Raw genomic sequence first — 19,644 nt, forward strand, 5'->3', positions numbered from 1 at the left:
GCGAGGCCGTGCTCTGTGTGTGTGTGTGTGTTTCCCCTTTGCACCTCAGAACATTAGCAAAAAGAGAGAGGAAGTGTTTGGAATGACTCACATGCACATACACACACACACACACACACACACACACACAAATAATTAAAAATCAAAAGGAGACACCAGCCAGAGCAGTGCCTCTCCACCCTCTGATGGCCATTTACCCCGTGAAGAATCTTCTGAAAGCGATGGGCCCACATTTCAGAGAAAATTACTCAAAAGGCACAGTTGGGTTGTAATGTCAGTGGTCAAAAACCCTCGACTTAAGTGAAATCCAGCCCTTGTTTTTGACTGTCATTTACTTAAAACAGGTGAAAACATTGTGAAGAGTTGAAGGAGGATCCTTGAGATTCCGCACAGCGAGAGGGCGGGAGGCGGGTTCGGAGAGAGTCGGACTGTCGGCAGAGTTTAAAATCTCCAGACGAGCAAACTCTGCCGCGCTCTGCAGCGTGGAGACCATCAGCTGTGACTGTCCCTCTCCCACCCAATGGCAATGTCCCTCAGGATGTCCCCAACCCCTCGGATCCTCCAAACTTCTCTGTGCTCATTTGGGATCAAAGCCAGGAACTTTCCTTAATACAGGGTTGCACATGCATAGCAGGCATTGTTTAAATAACTTTTTCCTCTCTCAAGGTATTTTAAACTTTATTGTATCTCATATTAAAAATAAACTATCTAAGAGTCCAGAGGAACCGAGGACGCTGCCCACTGCTGGCTCTGGAGCCACAGATAAACCTCTCCTCTCTGGACTCAGTGTCCTTGTCTGTGAGGTGAGGGGGACCTTTCTTCAGTGCCTCTGCCTTCTCCTGGCTCTCTCCCGGCTGTCCACTCCCCAGCGATCCCAGACACTTCCACGGGGCTGGGGTTTACAGAGCTATTCCTAGGTACCATCCTGCACGAGCCACATCTTTTCCTGGAGCCGTGAGGGACTGGGCTCCTGTCCTGCACGCACCGAGCTGGAAGGAACCAAAGAAAGCGAGGAAAGATGCAACAACACGGTGGGAGGGTTTCCCACAGGCCCCTCTGGAACCCCGTCCCCTCTCGCTCGTCCTCAATGAAGCCAGTTGGGCTGATGGTGCAAGAGGGACAGCCCGAGGGAGCCCAGAGGCCTTGTGGGTCACCACTGAGGAGGGCAGGCTGAAGGGGGCGTGGGTGAGGGTGGAGGGGGCAGGCCATGTGGCCCACAGAGACCTCCAGACGGCGAGGCCGGAGACGCAGGCTTATCTCTTCTTAATCACGCTGTACTCTGGCTCCTTCTCCGGCGACCTCTGGCAGGGAATCCTATGGGCCTCGGAACCCCGACTCCGGCCGTCAAACACCACGGAGCTGTAGTGAAGCTCTCCCCCCGAGGTTGCCTGCAGAGAGACCGGAGGCTCAGGAGAGGCAGAGGAAAGACGGACGCCCAGCTTAGCATGGAGAGGGGGACCCCCAACGGGTCTTGGAGAGGCTCCACTGGGGGAACTCCAGCCTTCCCCACTGTCCTGGCCTCTTTCTCTCACAAAGACTGGGCTCTGAGACCCTGTCCACCCACCTGCTCCACCTGACCTGGTCAAGTCATGGCACAAAGGTCCAGGCATCACAGCCAGGGCCTCTCCTGGGTCCTGGGCCTGACCCAGGGTGTTCTACTCTGCAAAGAGGAGACTGAGGCCCCTAGAGGTTTACAGGAATTGGTGAGGCTCCCCCAACACAGCCTCTGTGCTCCTCTTGAGGAAATGTCCTGGGAACGAAGCAGCCCATGGGTCCCTTTTGAGGCCTCAGAGAAGTCTGCAGAGCACTGGTGGCCCTCCAGGTAGAGCCCAGACCGGCCCAGGGGCTCCTGCGTTGGCTCTGACGCTCTGTGACTAACTCACTGAGCTGTGGACACAAGGCCTGACTTGGACCATGGGGGCAGGCAGAAGAGAAGGACCAGGCCACAAATCACTCTGAGACCATGAGTCACCAAGCTAGAAAACCAAGCCATTGCTAGTCCCAGGGCCACACGGCTGTGTGGACATGAGCAAGTGTCACATGAGGAAGGAATCCAGTTAGTCCTTCGCAGGGAACCTTCAGACACTTGGCCAGGAGCCCTTAGAGTGTCACCAGGCTGTACCAGCTGCTCAGAGGCCCTGGTGAATGGCACCAGGCCCCTGGGCTCCCAGGCCACACCTCATCCTCACACACACGGTGGCCTGAGGTTGGGCAGGGGCAGGGCCTCCTGGGGACCCAGAAGGGATCCCGCATTCCGCCACATGGTGCAGGAGAAGGAGCCCAGGAGAATGATGCCAGGATGGACATATCCCAGGGAGTTGGGTCCCTTTTCCAGACAGACAGCAGCTCTGGTGACCTGTCACCCTGACACCAGCCCTCGATGGCATCACATAACGTATCTGAGATGGCTCAATTGGCTCACAGACCAGGGGGGCCTTGGAAGTCTCCCCATGCAGCTCCCTGTCTGATGCTTAAATCTCTCCCCTGTCTTCTCCACCACTCCCCCGGCCTCTGCCTGAACTCTTCCACTAATGGGTCTCGACACTGGGGGCAGCCTCTTCCATTATTCCACTTTACAGTGGCTGCACCTATGGGACGACCTACAAGATGTCTTTGATAAAAACCTGAAAAGCAGAGTTGATAGCAAAGAGATGTTGAGACCAAAATGGTGAGAAATCACAGGCTCTAACATTGGGTGTATAGTATACAGTAGGTGCTTAATAAATGCTGTACTTTATTGACTATCAGGACCATATTCCCTGGCTAGCCCAATAGCCCCTTCATCTCCCACCCCCCAGCCACAATGACACCAAGCCCTTCTAAGGATGTCTGCTCTGACAAAATCTTCACTTGCCCCATTTTCTGTGTGGCCCTGTCCTGCAGAGGCACAAGACCACCAAGCCAGCCCCTCACTTCCCTCTCTGCCTGCCGCCACCTTAAGATCCTCCCATGCTGGGAGCTGGGCTCTGGTACTCACCAACGTGCTGTACACCACCTCCGGCTGCCTTGGCCTCATGGGCTCTTCCCGAAGGGGACACATCTGCAGCTCCAGATTCTCATAGCAGGGCTCACTCTGTGGGGCAGCCTGAGGGGGCAGGATGTGCGGGGGCTCGGCAGCTGTCCGTGGAGCCCCTCTGTGGTCCAGCCCAGAGGGGCCTCTGCCTCTCTGCAGCCTTGCCACCCTGCCTCCCCCATCTCCCACTCTGGGCAGTATTTGAATGCTCCCCAGGTCAGTGGCCAGGCTGGGAGAACCCTCTCTCATTCCACTTTCCCTTGGGGGAGGGGACAGACTGGCCATGGCTCTCAACAAGACCCAGGGACCAGATCTCCCAGGGGTCATTCTTCCCACTCTGGGTGAGCACCCCTCTCCACGCATTGATGACCCATGCAGACCTCCACTGGCTGATGGGAATATCCAACCCCCAACATCTCTGTGCTCCCCCAGCCGCCCCGACACACCTCCTGCTGCAGCTCTTCTTACCTGACTGGGGGTCTGGGCTGGCTCTGGAGTCTCGCCAGCTAAAGATACAACAGGAGAGTAAGGAGGTTGAGTCCCAGAATAAAGGCAGGGATGGGATCCCTTCTACTTGTCTGGAGAAAGACCCTTTCCCTAGAGATTTCAGCCCTGAGGACCTTTCATTCAGGTCCGCAGCACGGCAGGGTCTCAAGGGTTTGTTAAATGGGTGAATTAGTGAATGAGGACATGAATGAATGAGTGAGCGAGTGAATAATCCAACAAGCAGGATGGCTCCAGCTTGGGGAGAGGGGCTGAAGAAAGCTAGTTCTCGAAACAGCCACTCATGAAAATGTCTCCAGGTGGGAGAAGACAGAAAGGAAAGACTCCCATTTAGGAAGACCTGACGGCGAGAAGAAAAAGTTCTGGAGAGCTCCTTCACAACAATGTGAATATACTTGACACTACTGAACGCTAAGCTTAAGAATGCTTAAGAGGGCAAATTTTAGGTGCTTTTGGCCACAATAAAAAAAATGTAGGGACTGGCCCGGCGGTGTAGTGGTTAAGTTCGTGCGCTCTCCTTCAGTGGCCCAGGGTTTGCAGGTTCAGATCCCAGGCGTGGACCTAAACACCACTCATCAAGCCAGGCTGTGACGGCGTCCCACACACAAAGTAGAGTTAGATTGGGGGCCAGCCTGGTGGCACAGAAATTAAGTTCACACATTCCGCTTCAGCAGGCTGGGGTTCCCTGGTTTGGATCCGGGGGGGTGGACATATGCACTTCGGGTCAAGCCATGCTGTGGCAGGTGTTCCACATAAAATAGAGGAAGATGGGCATGGATGTTAGCTCAGGGCTAATCTTCCTCAAAAAAGAAGTAGAGGAAGATTGGCAACAGGTGTTAGCTCAGTGCCAATCTTACAAAAAAGAAAAAAAGTGTAGATCTGTAGGCCCAATCCCAGATGTATGGAATCAGAAATGCTGGGGATGGAGTTCAGCAATTTGTGTTTTAACAAGCCCTAAAGAAGTTGAAAAAGAAAAATAAGAACCTGTCCTTGCAGAGACCTAGCATGGCACCATCCATGAGAAGTCACCAGGGTTATCTGTTCCCACCCCTTGCCTGGGGGTCTGTCCCTCGCGGACAGGAGGCCCTGTCGTTCTGAGGGTCACAGCTCAGGCCGCACAGCCCCTTGCTTCTGGCACCTGCAGCGCTGCCCTGCAGGAGTCCCGGCTCCGAGCACCGCTCTGTGCACCCCTGGCCCTTCCAACCCAGGGCCCCAGGAGCAGGTGGGCAGCGGGCGATGCACACACCCTTGGTGTAGGTGTGTGGCCGGGCAACCCCAGAGTCCACTGCACTAGATGCCACAGGGAGAGACATTGCTCACCCCTCAAGGAACCCCAAAGTCAAAAGTGAGATACCATAGTCAGGAGACACAAGTCCACATATGACAGAAGTGTGGACTGAGCCCTATCAGTTGACTTAGCAGAACATGCCACCGGATGCTCTGAGGTGGGAACACATCCTGTTCCAAATGCCGCATGCAGGCTCCAGGCCACCCTCCCTCTCCTCGGCCCGGACGGCTGCTCTGATGAGAAGGAGGAACGAGGCTGGTGGGGAAGAGACGGGAGTCCACCGCCAGGGGAGGAACCCGGCATTGAGAAAGTTCGGCGGTAGCCAGCTGGATGGGAAACTGGACTGAAGGTGGGACCAAGTCTACTCTGGTCCCAGGGCCTGGCGCACAGTAGGTGCTCAGGACAGCCTTGCTGTGTGAGCGAGGGAGTGAGTGGGCTGAGGGGAAGAGCTGTGAGCAGGTGTGAAGGGCGGGTGTCAGGCTGGGGTGAGAGGAGGCGGTCAAGATGCAGGATCTGAGACTTACAACGCTGGGGCGGGAGAGCCAGAGTTTTTGGACAGAAAGCCTTCCTCCTGTCACAGAGCATCAGTTAAACGTGGTAACCCCACGCCAGTGAACTCTGCCATCAGGGGCTTTTAGAAGAGCATTTAACAGCAGGGAAAGTCATACAATATGTTAAGCACAAAAAAGAACAGGCTTAAAAGAGGCATGATGGTATGAAGCAAACGTTCTAAGAAATCATATCTGCATCAGAAAAAGACCGGAAGTTCGCATCTCAAACATCAGTGGTTGGTTCTTTCTGGGGAGCAGGAGTTCATATATTACAGGGAATTCACTTCCTCCTTCTTTTTCGAATTTTCTACAGCAATTGCATATCCCCTTTTTATAAGGGGAGGCTTTCTAGGTGAAAGGGCACCACGGAGAACTTTGGGGCCCACAGATCTGAGGCAATCCGGGCTGGGAAAATCCCCCTGTGGTCAGCAGCGTCCACGCGGCCGAGGTGGAGAAGGAGCATGCCCAGAAGTGATCCGGGAAGGGCCGTGGGGAAGGGGAAGTGGTTTCCCTCCACCTGTCAATCACAGATGTGCTGAAGCTGATCTCTCTACGAAGGTCTGAGCCGTGCTGGGGGCAGAGGCTGGGCCCCATGGTGGGCTGGAGGTGAGAGTAAGGCCGTTGTCCCCCCGGCCCGGCCCCCAGCATCACTGGCTCCCGTGAGCGATGCAGCTGTGGGGGGAGCAGCCCTATCTCCCCCCACCCCCATCTCACTGTAGCCTTTGGAAAATGGACAAACATCCCCCTGAGGACCCTCTGCTCTTGGAATCAAGAACTCTTAGCACAGGGTGAAACATAAGGCTCTCACTCCATCTCAGGCAGAAATCCGCTCCCTGACAGCTCACAGCTGGGCCTCCAGCCAGCGACAAGAAGGCCACGACTCCACGCGCTCCTCTGTCCTTCTATTTATTTAATTCGCTCATCAGTGTTTATGGAGCTCCTATTTACTGAGTGCCAGACAGGGTGCTGGGCGCACCATACGAGCTCTCCGTTTTACTCTGAGCTCGGAGGGGAGCGCCTGGACCACAGGACGCCTGGAGCTCCTTGGGGTGCCCGTTGCAGGTGGAGACAGTAATTAACACATTAATTCAACAAATACTGACTGTGCGCCTTCTCCACTCATGGTCCCTGATCTCGAGGAGTTGCAGGGCTGTGGGGAGGCAGGCAAGGAAGCAGGCGGTGGCAATCCGGTGTGAAAAGGGCCATGGGGTACACCCAGGAGGAGCCCCCAAGCTACTCTGTGGGGGGCCAGGAAAAGGTCCCAGAGGAAAGGAAGTCTGAGGGCAGCCCTCGGGTCCCACCAGCAGTGAGCCCAGGAAACAGGGTGCCCAGAGCAGCCACAGAAGGGGAGACTGAGGTCACGGCTCTTGCCAAGTGACAAGAAGTTGGGAACGGCTGGTGTCATGGGCAGGAGGGGTGGGCAGGGCCAGATTGTGGAGGGTCTTGAGTGTCCTTAGGGGCCTGGACTTTTGAGGGTGTGGGAGGTCATGGAACGGTTTTAAACAGAAGAGGGGCACTGCTTCACGGGCATCCACCCCAGGCCCCACCATGGGGAAGGGCTCCTTCTAGGGAGCCGGCTCCCACAGCCTGTATCCGCCCTACCAGGGACCCCTCCTCTGGGGTCTTCCCTCTGGGGTCACCCAGGATATATGGTCTGAGGGTGTGCCTTCAATGCCCATCCTGGGGAACAAGGACACAGGGCCTCAAAGACCGGAGGGTGTGGTCAGGGCCTGTCCGTCCTGGGGGGCCGGGGGGAAACAGGGAGCTAACTCACCTTTGGCCCGTCTCTGAACCATCCTCCAGGCCAGCAGTGAGGTCCCCGCCAACAGAAGCAGCAGAACTGCCAACAGAGAGAGCAGCACTTGGAGCCTGGAGGGAAGACACAGGATGGGGTAGGTGGGGCAGGGCGTCCTGCCTTCCCTCCTTTGTTTCAAAGATAAGGCCACATTAAAGAAGCAGACAGTATAAAGTCTCCTTTCTACACATCCCCATCTACCCAATTTACCACAGATACACATACGCAGTATACTTAAGAACCTTCTAGAAGCTCTTTATTCAGATCCAAGGAAATATGAATGTACATCATTTTCCCCCTTTTTTCACACAAAGGAGGCACAGCATAAACACTAGTTTTTTACTTAACAGTCCATCTTGGAGATCTTTCCACGTCAGTGCATAAAGAAGTCCCTCGCCCTTTTTTACAGCTGCATAGTATTCCATTGCATGAAGGGATCATAACTTATTGAACTCTTCCTTTTTAATGGGCATCCCCCTGAGTCTTTTGCAATTACAAATTTTGCTGCAAAACTTCCCCGTGTAGCTCCACCACTCCACACTTGGACGAGAAACAGCAGATTCACTGGGAAGCTGACATGGCTTAGGTTTCGGACCCCTCAGTTGCTCAGGCCGCTTCTTTCATGCCTAGTTTTCATTCATAACATTCTGGTCTTTTCCTTAAAGGTGCCCCCCCCCCCCTAAATTGCACAGGCTTCAGGCCCCACAAAACCTAGCTCTGACCCGCACGTGTGTATCTGCAGGCCGCTTCTGGAAGTGGCATGTTTGGGGCCTGAGTTTCACCTTCTCTGATATTAAGATTGTCACTCAGGTTGGTCAGAAGCCAGTGGATGGGCTTTTGGGGCAACATATGATAAAAAATCTGACTGGCCTTTGCACCTGGCTCCTGGGAGGGAGGCCCTAAATCCTAGGATTTTCTCTAGTAAAGGAGTGTCTTTGTTATTCATGTGTTCTGATGATCACAACCGAGTTTATGCTAAGAGATGAGATGACTCAGGATGGGGGCCAACCATGTGGTCAGAGATTTGGGGTCCTGAGGCAGCGTGACCTTCAGGAAGTGGAGGGGGCTGGAGACCGAGTTCAACCACATGGCCAATGATTCAATCAACCATGCCTGCATAAGGAAATCCAAAAAACCTCTGGACACCGAAGCTTGGGGGAGCTTCCTGCTGGGTGAACACAATGTCCCAGGAGGGTGCTGTCTCCTGACTCCCCCGGGAGAGGGCACGGAAGCTCTGCGCTCAGGACCCTCCCAGACCTTACCCTACGCGTCCCTTCACTTGGCTGGTCATGACCTTTATCCTTTATGATAAGACTGTAATTCTAAGTTTGGCACTTTCCTGCGTTCTGAGTTATCCAAACAATTACCAAACCCAAGGGATCATGGGAACCCGCAAATTTGTAGCCAACTGGTCAGAAATGTGGTGGCCTGGGGATCCCCAAAGTGCTCTGGCATCTGGAGTCAGGCAGTCTGTGGGCCTGAGCCCTTCACCTATGGGGTCCGAGCTAACCCCGGGTGGTCAGTGCCGGAACCAGGTGGGGTCAGAACAGGGAGTCGGTGAATCCCGGAAATGGTTTGTGACTGCGTGTATTTTTCTAGGAAAAGGGTGTACAAATGTCAGATTCTCCTGGGGTTTTGTGACCCATAAAGCTCAAGAATCACGAGTTTAGAAGGAAGAACCTAAGACTTGGGAATCACATAAAGCTGGGCTGGAAGCCCAGCCTGCCTCTCGTAGCTACACTACCTGGAAAATCACTTAACCTTTCCAAGCTCGGTTCACTCATCTGTAAAATGACAGTGGTGACGGCACAGGGTTGCAGCCGGGACCAAATGAGAACTCTCAGGTAAGGCCCTGAGCACACGCCTGGTAGGACGTCATCAGCTTCACTAACTGTTACTTTCCTTCCGTCCACCCCCAGCTTCTGCCCGGCTGAGCCCTCTCTCGGAGCCCAGGGCAGGTCCAGCATGGCCTCAATAACCCAGGCTAAGAGACGGACACTGCGCTTCCAGCCTGGGCCTGGCCCAAAGCAAACCAGAGGCCTCCACCTGGCGCAGGGAGGAGGTGCCCGCCCTGATCTCCTCCCGAGGAGGGGGCCCCTCCAGGACACGGGGACTAGGATGCCTTACCCCCAGCCCTGGTTCTGCTGCAGTCCCTCCTGGCTGCTCCCGTTGAGGGTGGCGCTCACGGTGGCCGGGGTTGTGATGGTCGAGGTTGTGGTTACGGAGATACTTGTAGTTGGGGCTGACGTTGGCGCCGACTTTGGGGCTGATGTTGGGGCTGCTGCAGAAACACAAGTCAGAGCCAGGGATCTCTCTTCTGGCTCTCGCCAATCCATTTTAGTTTGATTTCACACAAAATGCTCACTCAGGAAAGAGCAGGATGGAGGACCCTGGGCCCAAAGTCTCCCCAGGACCCTCCTGGGCCAAGGGAGCATATCCAGACAGGACACTGGTACCACCCCCAACAGTCCTGATGCCACCCTGCCGTGGAGGTCAGGGCCCTCCAGAGGGCCCCTGAGTCACCTCAGCCCCCCAGTCTCCCCCTCCCGCCACAGCCACATGCTGCCTGCCAGAGACGTCTGTCTACACTGCAGTTCTCCACCTGCCCCGGCAGCTCCGGCTTCTGTGGGGCTGACCCACAGCACCCTCCTCTCTCCTCTCCCAGCTCTGCGCTCTCTGGCTCCCCTTGCCCGAGAAGCACCTTCCCATCCCTCAGACAGAGCGGAGGTGCAGCTCCTGCAGCAGGCATCAGGGCTCATTCACTCCCTTCCTCTCTCTCTCACACACTCACACACACACTCACACACACACTCATAGTTTGCTCCAAGTCTCTGATCTGATTGCTGCCTCGGCTATTCCCACCTGAGCCTCTTCAGGTGGCCCTGCTGCTGGTAGGAGGGGAGTGAGTGCGTATGGCTCACCTGGCACCACAGACACCTTAACCTCGAAGGTGAGGCTCACGTAAAACTCTTTCAAGCCATGGTGTATCGATCCCACACCAGTACGATCCCGTGTCAGCCTCTGTGAGGTTCTCCAAGGTCACGGTGAAGGTGAGGTTTTGCGGGGTGGTCCCTGATGGACACGCGGCCACTGCTCACTTCTCTCTTTGACTCTGTGGTCTTCACAAACTTCTTCCTCCACGGTGGCCACTTTGAGTTTCGGCACCAGTATTTTTTATGTTCTCTGTATTCCTTGTCATACCGACACTGCACACTCAGGGATCCCCCCACGGTGCCGGTCACAGTTCTGGGGCCACTCAGAGACAGAGAGCCTGGAAAATACAGGCGAGTCCCAGCTCCTCAACAGATGCGCCTGGGTCTGGGGCACCCTGGGGGTCACCCCTCTCAAAATCCCCCCATCTCACATCACTGCCCCCATCAGCCAGATCACACCTTGAGTGCCCTCCCCTTCCTGTCTGTCACCCCCAAGACTTTGACCACAGCAGCCCCTCCCTCCAGACCCCAACCTCCCTTCCTGCTGCTCTTCCCGCCCCTCACTGAGCCCTCCCACGTCCACGCTTGCCCGGACCATAAGAACTCGCCCCCAAGCACCCTACTCTCCCCTCCCCCACGGCCCCCCCCCCCCAAGCCCTGAGCATCTCAGGATTGTGAGGAACGGCTCACAAACTGTCTGTCCCACCAAGGGGGTACGAACAGGGCAGAAAGAGGGCTGCCACGAGTTCACAAAAACACTGGACACGCTTAGTAAATTTTGTGGATAAAAAGTCATTCCCACACACAAAAAGTTGACTGATAACAGGCCTCATTTCTTCCCGGGTCTTACTTCCGTTTGCCCAGCTCCTGTAGCCTTAATTTTCAAGGAAGGTCGTTCTTTATTTCCAAGATTTATGTCTGCATTTTCCCAAACGTCCTCAGAGGAGGAACTGGGAGAGAAAGGTGAGCGTGAAGCTGACATTGGCCACCAAGCGGAGGACACACTGCCCCGGGCGCTGTGCGCACAGCCCCTTGCCGCCCTCATGATTCTGTGGTCAGGCCCCCAAATTGGCATGTGGGGGAGCTGTGGCTGGCTCTCTTTTCCTAGAGTTAGGACTCCTTAATTTTACTTGCTTTTCCAGGTTCTTAAATCCTTCACTTGAAGACTCTGAGACCTCTCAAATGTGGCTCCAGGAGGGCAGGGGCCTCCTTCTCGTATCTTCCGTGTCCACAAGTGCCTGGTGCGTAGTAGGCCCTCAATAAATACTTCATCGTGAGCCCCTCCTCTACCCCATCCAGGCTCTATGTCCACAGCTGCCCAAAGCTGGCCACAAGCTCCCATCAGTCCCTCTCCCAGGGGCCCAACAAGACCTCCTCTCCTGGCCTGAGCGTTCAGATGTCCTGCAGACAAGGCCTCCCCAAGCCTGCCACACGTGTTACTGAGATCACTAGCAATTGCCAAGGCGAAGTGGAAAGGACATCAGAAGAAGCTGGGTTTATGCCTCAGTGCTATTACACATCAGCTGTGTGTTCTGAGACACGTTACACAACCTCTCTAAACTTCGGATGCCTCATCTGTAAAGTCGTGATAATTTATAGGCCTCACATGGTATTTGGGGGCATTGAATGAAATAATGGGTGTAAAATGCCTGGCAAATAACATTCGGTTAAACCATATGAAATTGCTGATATTCAACTATTTTTGACCAAGAAAACAGGAATTTTATAAGATTCAATCTAATAAAAGTAGATAGCCCTCTGTCTAGCCAAATTCAGAAATGAAAAGAGAAAATAACCACAGATACAGAGAAAATGGAAAGAATTGAGATGGTACTTTGCAGAAATTCTCTCCAGGGAAATGTGTGAAGCTGGATGAATTGTGATTTTCTAGAAAAATATAAACCACTACAATTGACACATCTCAAACACTTAATACCTAAATGTCTGTTCCAGCCTTCCTTCACTCCAGATGCTGTTGTTGGTCCCCACGTCCTAACGTAATTCCCTCCCTCTCCTCAGCTGTGAATTATCCTTCTCTGCCCGGGTCTTGGCTCCCTTCCCTGATCTGGGCGACCCCATCACGCCCACCCAGACCACCCTTCCTGTCTGTCTCCAGTGTCACTTCCCTTTACGTGCTCTCTCTGTCTCTCTCTCTGTCTGTCTGTCTGTCTCTCTCTCTGTTTCTCTCTGTCTCTCTGTCCTTTTCTCTGTCTCTTTTTCTCTCTCTTTCTCTCTCTCTCTCCCGGTGTCTGTCTGTCCGTCTCCCTCTGTCTCTCTCTCTCTGCTTCTTTCTCTTTCTCTTTCTGTTTTTCCATCTCTCTCTCTGTCTCTCTCTCCTGACTCACTTTTCTCCTCTTAGCAACAACAAAAATAAACCACCCTTTTGAGGACATCCCACAACTGAAATCTTGGGTGAAAAAATGTCACCATTTCTGCCAAAAGATTCTGCACCTGTGAAGGTGACATTATAACTTAGAGATGGGGGTGGGGGGAGGGTCAGAAAACCTTCAGCTTACTCCCCCCACTGACCTGGAACGATAACACTTACGTACAACCCTCCCCATTTTGCTCCTCTCTGCCTTCACGGGTCCAACACCTATCAGCCCTGCTGGCCAGAAACACAGGAGACCGGAGACCACCCAGGCCGTGGCCGGGGGCCTCACTGTTTCCAAACATCTTCTACCAGGATGTGCCTCTGTTGTCCTAACATTTTCCTTTAGGATCACAAAGTCTCAGCCCACTGAATCCCAGATAAAGGAACCAATCCCCAACTCAAGGAGTCAGGAGAGGAACAGGTGCGTACACACCCAACCCAGGAGGAAAGAAAGAGTAAAGCCAAGGCAGGAATCGGCGAATTAGGAAACAGAAGAACAGCGGAATTAGTACGTACATTAAAAAACTGATTTTTCTTCTGGGAGAGACAGACAATAAAACAGACATTCTGGTGGGTGGCCAAATCAAGAAAAAGGGAGAAGCTACACCCACACGATTAAAGAGAAAAACAACCAGGATAATTTTCAAGTCTCTACAAATGAGCCTGTAAACTTAGATGAAACTCATGATTTTCTAGGAAAATATAAGTTGCCAATCTTGGCCCAGAATAGAGTTTTTAACGTAGACCAATAACGATGAGTGATATCAGACAGTCCTTTCCCAGCGCTGACTATGTGAGGTGACGTGGTCATTGTGTCACAATGTAGACGTATATCAAAACATCACGTGTACACCAGAAACATACACAATTGTTGTTTGTTAATTATACCCCAATAAAACTGGTGGAAAAATGCAAAAAAAAAAAAAGATTTATTTCCCTTTCGAGAAAAAAAAGGAGTCAAACCCAGACAGTTTCACAAGCTAGTTCTCTCAAACCTTCAAGGAACAAACAATTCCAGTTTTATTTAAGCATTTGCAGAGAATATAGAAAGAGGAAAACCTCCCTAATTCTTTTTGTGAAGTCAGCTTAGTATCAAGACTAAAATTGGGCCAAATCTCTTTTTTTTGGTGAGGAAGATTGTTGCTGAGCTAACATCTCTTGCTAATCTTCCTCTATCTTGTGTGGGATGCCACCACAGTGTGGCTTGACCAGCGGGGCTAGATCTGCACTGGGGATCTGAACCTGCGAAGCCAGGGCGCACGAAGCAGAGTGCGCCAAATTAACCACTGCACCACCATGCGGGCCCTGGAACGAATCTCTTAATATAATTCACCACCTTAATAGTTCAGACAGGGGACTAGAGACAGACAGGGGAAAGGAACCGAGAGCTCAGTGAGGGCAGATCCCATGAAAACACAAGAAAACCCAAGAAGTCAGTAGACAAATGAATGGGGAGAGGATGACCAGTTTCCAAATTAATACACAGAAAGCCATAGCTTTCCTATAAACAATTGGTTAGCAAAAGAATCAAAGAAAACACGCAATTTATAAGCAAAACAACCAAAAAGATTTAAAGTATCCTAGGAATAAACCCAATCAGACTGTAGGACCTGACTGGGTAGAGCCGTGAACACTATTGAGAGGCACGGTGGATAAATTCCCCTAATGGACGAATAGGAGGGTTTATCTTCTCCCTGGAGAAAGTTTCTCTGCCCTCTGCTTCCTTCTCACCCCCTTCCTCTCCCCACTGTCCCCATCTCCCTTTCTTGGACATGACTGACCCCCTGGCACCCAGGCCCCCATCCCCTGAGCTGCCCTGGCCGTACACCTCCATGTCCCTGAGACCATGGCTCTCCAGTCCCCATGCTTCCTCTACACCCTGCCTGGGATGTGTGACCCTCAAGGGAGCCTCCTGTCAAAACATAGGCCCTTCGGCGCGCTCAGCGGCAGCCACCCTCCCACCCACTCTGCTGCGTCCTGCCTCTCAACCTCTTTCCTCCTGCAATAATTCTCCCACAAAGCCCCTCCTCCACGCCCCACGGTGGCTCATCTAAGTTCAAGCTGACGCAGAAGGAGAGACAGACCCTCGCCCCTTCCCCTCCCGGGGCTCTGGTCCTTCTGTCTGTCCATCTTACCTGGTGGACAGAGCGCCCCCCGTTCCGAGTTCTGTACGGAGTCCAAAGTCAGGATGCTTCACGTAACATCTCCCCTGCGGCAGGCCCTGTCTCTCAAACCCCGCCTCCCACCCACCGACCCGCCCCCGGCAGAGTTTTAGTCCAGGGCAGCCCCTCACCTGGGACCCAGAGAAGCAGCAAAGCTAAAGGCAGCCACACAGCCCGGGACTGCTGGGTCATCTCTCCAGCACAGATGTCATCTGCAATTGCGCCAGACCCCAGCTGGACCCAATGTTTCAGTCCCCTCAAGGAGGAGGGCCAAGTGTCTGTGGCTCCCGCTTCTGCTTTTCTTTGTGCCGCGCTGCTTCCTGGTTCAGCTTCTTTTTGATTCTGCTCCTAGAGCTGGTCAGAAAATGGAAACACGGGGGGAGGCAGAGCTGCCAGTGGCCAGGGCCCCCGGGTCTGTGCACTTCTACTTAACCCTGAGTGAGCCACAGTTTCCGTGGATATTTCCAGCGAGGGGACCACCCCCTCCTCCCCAACGGCTCCCAGACCTGTGCCTCCCCCTCTCTCACATCCCCCAAGACCACAGGGCCAACATTCCTTCTAGGCAGGCCCAATAACTCCTCCTACTTCCTTGTGGTCCCCATGTTTTGGTAAACGTCAGGTGTCTCCTTTTGAAATAATAACAGGATGACCTGTGCAATTAAATGTAGGAATGTAACAACAAATTTTACTTAAGAGGGACATATTACACTATTGTCAGGGTCTCGTTAAGGCACTTAGAAAAATGAAAAGTTGGTAACCAATTCCCTCGACAGTGAGCTCCCAGGAGATGAAGACCTCAAGGATCGGGGACTACAACCTGGGAACTTTGCTTATTGGAAAAGGCATCAGATAAAGACTTTGCTACCCCGTTGGAAAGACCCTTATCAGCGATTATTGACTAATCCACGTGCTGCAAAATTAAACGGAGTAAACCCAGGGATTCATGTAAAAACGTCCCCTCCACCTGAGTGGACTTCAATTCCTGTTGCTGATATTTGGCTCCAAGTGACTAAAACAAACACCCCAAAACCAGGATGAGAAGAAGATGACAAATCCCAAGATTAGCAAGACCTGAGACACAGGACCAGGCCAGAGTTCCCAATGTTACGTCTTCCCCATTTAAATCCTTGGAATGCACAAATCATGTATCTACATGATAACGGCTGCGATAATCACCCTCCTGAGGCCATGAGCAACTCCGGTCTTCTCACGTGATGGAGATCGCCTTCCTTCTGTTTTCAGTTGCCTTCTTAATATCCTTTACTGCCCTATTGACCATTTCCACCTCATACTTCATGCCTTGTTTTCACCGCCTCTAAATTTCATGTAAAATAAGCTAGAACCTCATCATGAAATTCAGCTCTAATAATCCTTTCCTAATAACTATCTAAAATTGTTTAACTAAATTGCCCATTAATTAACGACAAAATGTCTGGGATCTGGACGAGTGCTGCCTCATGGTGCTTATACAATGAGCCACATCCACTTCGCATAGCCTATCTCACTCTTTAGTCCCAACTCTACAGAAACTCTCTGAGAGCCAGCCTTACCAATTGCTGGACATGTGCAAGGGCAAACCACACGCACGATATTCCTGACCCGGCAGCATGGCCTCTATCGTTAGAAGGTTGGAGGAATCTAACCAGAAAAGACGTAGAGTTTTCCTATGGCATTTTTGAAAATATCTATCAGTGGCCCTCTGGAAAACAAGCCCCGGATATTAATTCACTTCTTTGGACCCCTCCAGCTTACCGGGGTGTCTGTCTCACCTGAATTTTGGTAATCACCCATAATCTTTCCTTGTGCGTTGAAAACTTAAATGGCACTGGAAAAACTCCGGGTTATTTACCACTTATTTAATATTTGTAACTTCACCCTTCTCTACGATTGCACTGATCATGAATTCACACCTCGCTGGGGTTCAGAAAACCATTATGATGTTGCTTCCCTTGATGTGTCTTTATGGTGGAGAGACTCCCAGAATAATGGAACTGGCAATTGGGAATCTGACATATTCCCTTTAATGGGCACCCATTGGAGTATAGATCAAAAATCAGGAGAATGGTGGAAATTAAGTAAAAACTATAATAGCCTTAATGACACTCAACAATTGACAACAAAATTCAACCAGCTGAAATCAATCTCATCTTTTGCTTCAAAGTTGTAGAAAATTTCGCTGTTCCTATAACCATTGTCACAACACTACTAGTCCTAACTACTGTGTCCTCTGTGGGAAAGATTACATTTCTGCCCATAAGATTCCCTCTTTTTTTTTATTCTTTTTTTTTTTTTTTGAGGAAGATTAGCCCTGAGCTAACATCTGCCACCAATCCTCCTCTTTTTGCTGAGGAAGACTGGCCCTGGGCTAACATCTGTGCCCATCTTCCTCTACTTTATATGTGGGACGCCTACCACAGCATGGCGTGCCAAGCTGTGCCATGTCTGCACTGGGGATCCGAACAGGCGAACTCCAGGCTGCCAAAGCAGAACGTGTGCACTTAACTGCTGCACCACTGGGCCGGCCAGAAGATTCCCTCTTTGGAACCTAACAAGAGAGTCTGGGCACAGGGACCCACTTATGCCTTATCTCTCGAAAACACTGGATACATTTTTCTGTGTGGCTCCAATATTTTTTCCACTCTCTCCATTTCCTAGAAAGGATGAAGTGGAATAGTAGCACTCACCCCTGATGCTGCCATTAGAAAAAAATCTTGGGGCTGGCACTGTGGCATAGTGGTTGAGTTCGCGTGCTCTGCTTTGGCAGCCTGAGGTTCACAGGTTCGGATCCCAGGCGTGGACCTAGCACCACTCATCAAGCCATGCTGTGGCAGCATCCCACATAAAATAGAGGAAGATTTGCACAGATGTTAGCTCAAGGCCAATCTTCCTCAAGCAAAAAAAAAAGAGAGAGAAAGATTGGTAACAGATGTTGGCTCAGGACCAATCTTCCTCACAAAAACCAAAACCAAAAACAAAAAACCTTCCCTCCACTGCTCATATCCCAAATCTCAGTGCATTCTCATATCAACTCAAGAGAGGTGAAAGAAACTATGACCTTCAGGGACATCCTACAGACAACCCAATTATAGCTAAAACAGGAATGGGCTATGACTCTGCTAGAGCATTATTTCCCACTTATGGGGTAATTGACCTTGAAAAGGCCTTTTGTAACCTCTCCCTCGTGACGGCTTCAACCTTCAATGCCACCCAGCAAGCTATCGAATATCAACAGAGCCAAATGGACGGTCTGGCAGCAGTCGTCCATCTAAGTCGAGGAGCTCTTGACATCCTGGCTGCTCAACAAGGGGGCACTTGTGCATTCCTGGGAGAAGAATGTGGCTTCTATGTAAATGAGTTTGGTCGCTTAAAACAAGAGCTAAAGGTCATGAAAGATACCATAAATCCTCAACAACATAGGTCACACTGCTGGCCTCCTAGACCACTTTGACCTGTTTGGTTGGTTACCCTCTGGGCTCGGAGCTATTTTGAGATCAGAGTTGCAGGCCTTCTAATGATTATTGCTCTGATTTGTTCAAACTTTGCCACCTTTAACCTGGTAATGATTTGCATTTCATGATGCTGTACGTCTGTCTCTGCTGCTAGAGTGATGGTTGCTCAGCGACTTGAGATGATTGATCAATCTTGCAACTCTGAGCAAAGAAAGGACTTGATTCTTTTCACAAAAATTGTGTGTAACACTAGTTTCCTGACTGCCTCCTTATTGCTCAGATGTGGCCACTTCAAATATTATTGATTGGTTTCTTATTACTGTTACTATGGTTGTTCTATAAACGTTATAAACAATGTTATTGTAGAAGGTCATAGAAAAGCACATGTACAATATTTGTGAAACAATTTGACTTAATTGAAAGTATATATCACCCATAAATATGCTTCCCCTGTCAGTGCATACTTCTATGATTATCAGTTATATTTGACTATTTACCCCAATGTGGATAACTGGGCAAGTCAATTAAAATAAAGCCCAGCTCCAAGGGACATGATGGACTCGGGGCAGGCAGCAATCACCCTGGCATCAAGGGACAATTTTCTGATCATCAATGCTTTCTATCAAAAGATTATTGATCAAAAGGGTAAAATGATATAAGAAAATGGTATATATTGAGGTGTATGGGAAAACCATACTGCTTTAAACTTGATTTGGCCTAAATTTTATTTGAACCAAAGAAGCCACACTTACAGCCTGTTAAACATACACTGTACATCTGCTTTAATCAATATCCTAAAGTAAAGACTGTTCTCTCTGAAGATAAGAATTGATGCCTCCCTTCTCGTGAGGCCAATACTCTTTGAAGATAAGTCTCCCTTCTCATGATACCAGAGTCTGTTGACCCACTATGTACATGCTAACCTGGAACAAAATATCTCTGTGAACGCTTGAAAGAATGTACTCATCATGTTGATGGATGTCTCTTTGTGCTGAAAACCGCTCTTGTCCGGAGCACTTTCTTCCCTTGCAAAGACTGCGACTCCTGGGCTATAGTCCTCAGTTTGACTCGAATAGAACTCTCTTCTTTTCTTTTGCAATAGAATGATTGTTGATTACTCACGGGGACAAGGCATTGCCATGGTCTTGAATGTCAAGGCCAAAAGAGGGACGCAGCAGACCGAAAAGCAGGAGGCTGGGTTCTCCTGTGGCTCGTCCACTTACCTCCAGCGTGACCTTGAGCAAAACCTGTGCCTCCTGTAAAATGTCCATAATAATAGCTCCTTTGTGGGAATAAAACATGTAATATTTATAAAAATATTCAAACGTGAGACAATGATGTCCTCAGGCCAATTTTTTCCTAAGGGCATGCATCTTTACTTTAATGAAAGGCACAGGAAAAGAGGGTTGGCTAGGGAGAGGGATGCTGTGCAAACAGCCTCTGGGGTGTGATTCTCCTTAGGAACAGAGAAACACCCCAACAACTGGGGAGAGGAAAGGGCCAGGGGAATTGATCCCATCACATCATCCTGCTCGCCCCAACCGGCCCACAGACACCAAGGAAGAAACAAAACGA

General features: G+C 51.2%; 1 protein-coding gene across 1 annotated transcript; it reads right to left on the bottom strand.

Annotated features, from left to right (window-relative positions):
- Positions 1–661: 661 nt before the first annotated feature.
- Positions 662–14,928, bottom strand: CD300A (CD300a molecule). Its single transcript, XM_008513177.2, is given in 9 exon segments — positions 662–1,388; positions 2,978–3,085; positions 3,482–3,519; positions 7,131–7,225; positions 9,279–9,429; positions 10,073–10,103; positions 10,105–10,209; positions 10,211–10,422; positions 14,752–14,928. Coding segments are annotated over 9 exon segments (936 nt in total). The 5' UTR covers positions 14,813–14,928; the 3' UTR covers positions 662–1,253.
- Between the last annotated feature and the right edge of the window lie 4,716 nt (positions 14,929–19,644).

The sequence above is a fragment of the Equus przewalskii genome, chromosome 10, assembly GCF_037783145.1.
Source record: "Equus przewalskii isolate Varuska chromosome 10, EquPr2, whole genome shotgun sequence".
NCBI lineage: Eukaryota > Metazoa > Chordata > Mammalia > Perissodactyla > Equidae > Equus > Equus przewalskii.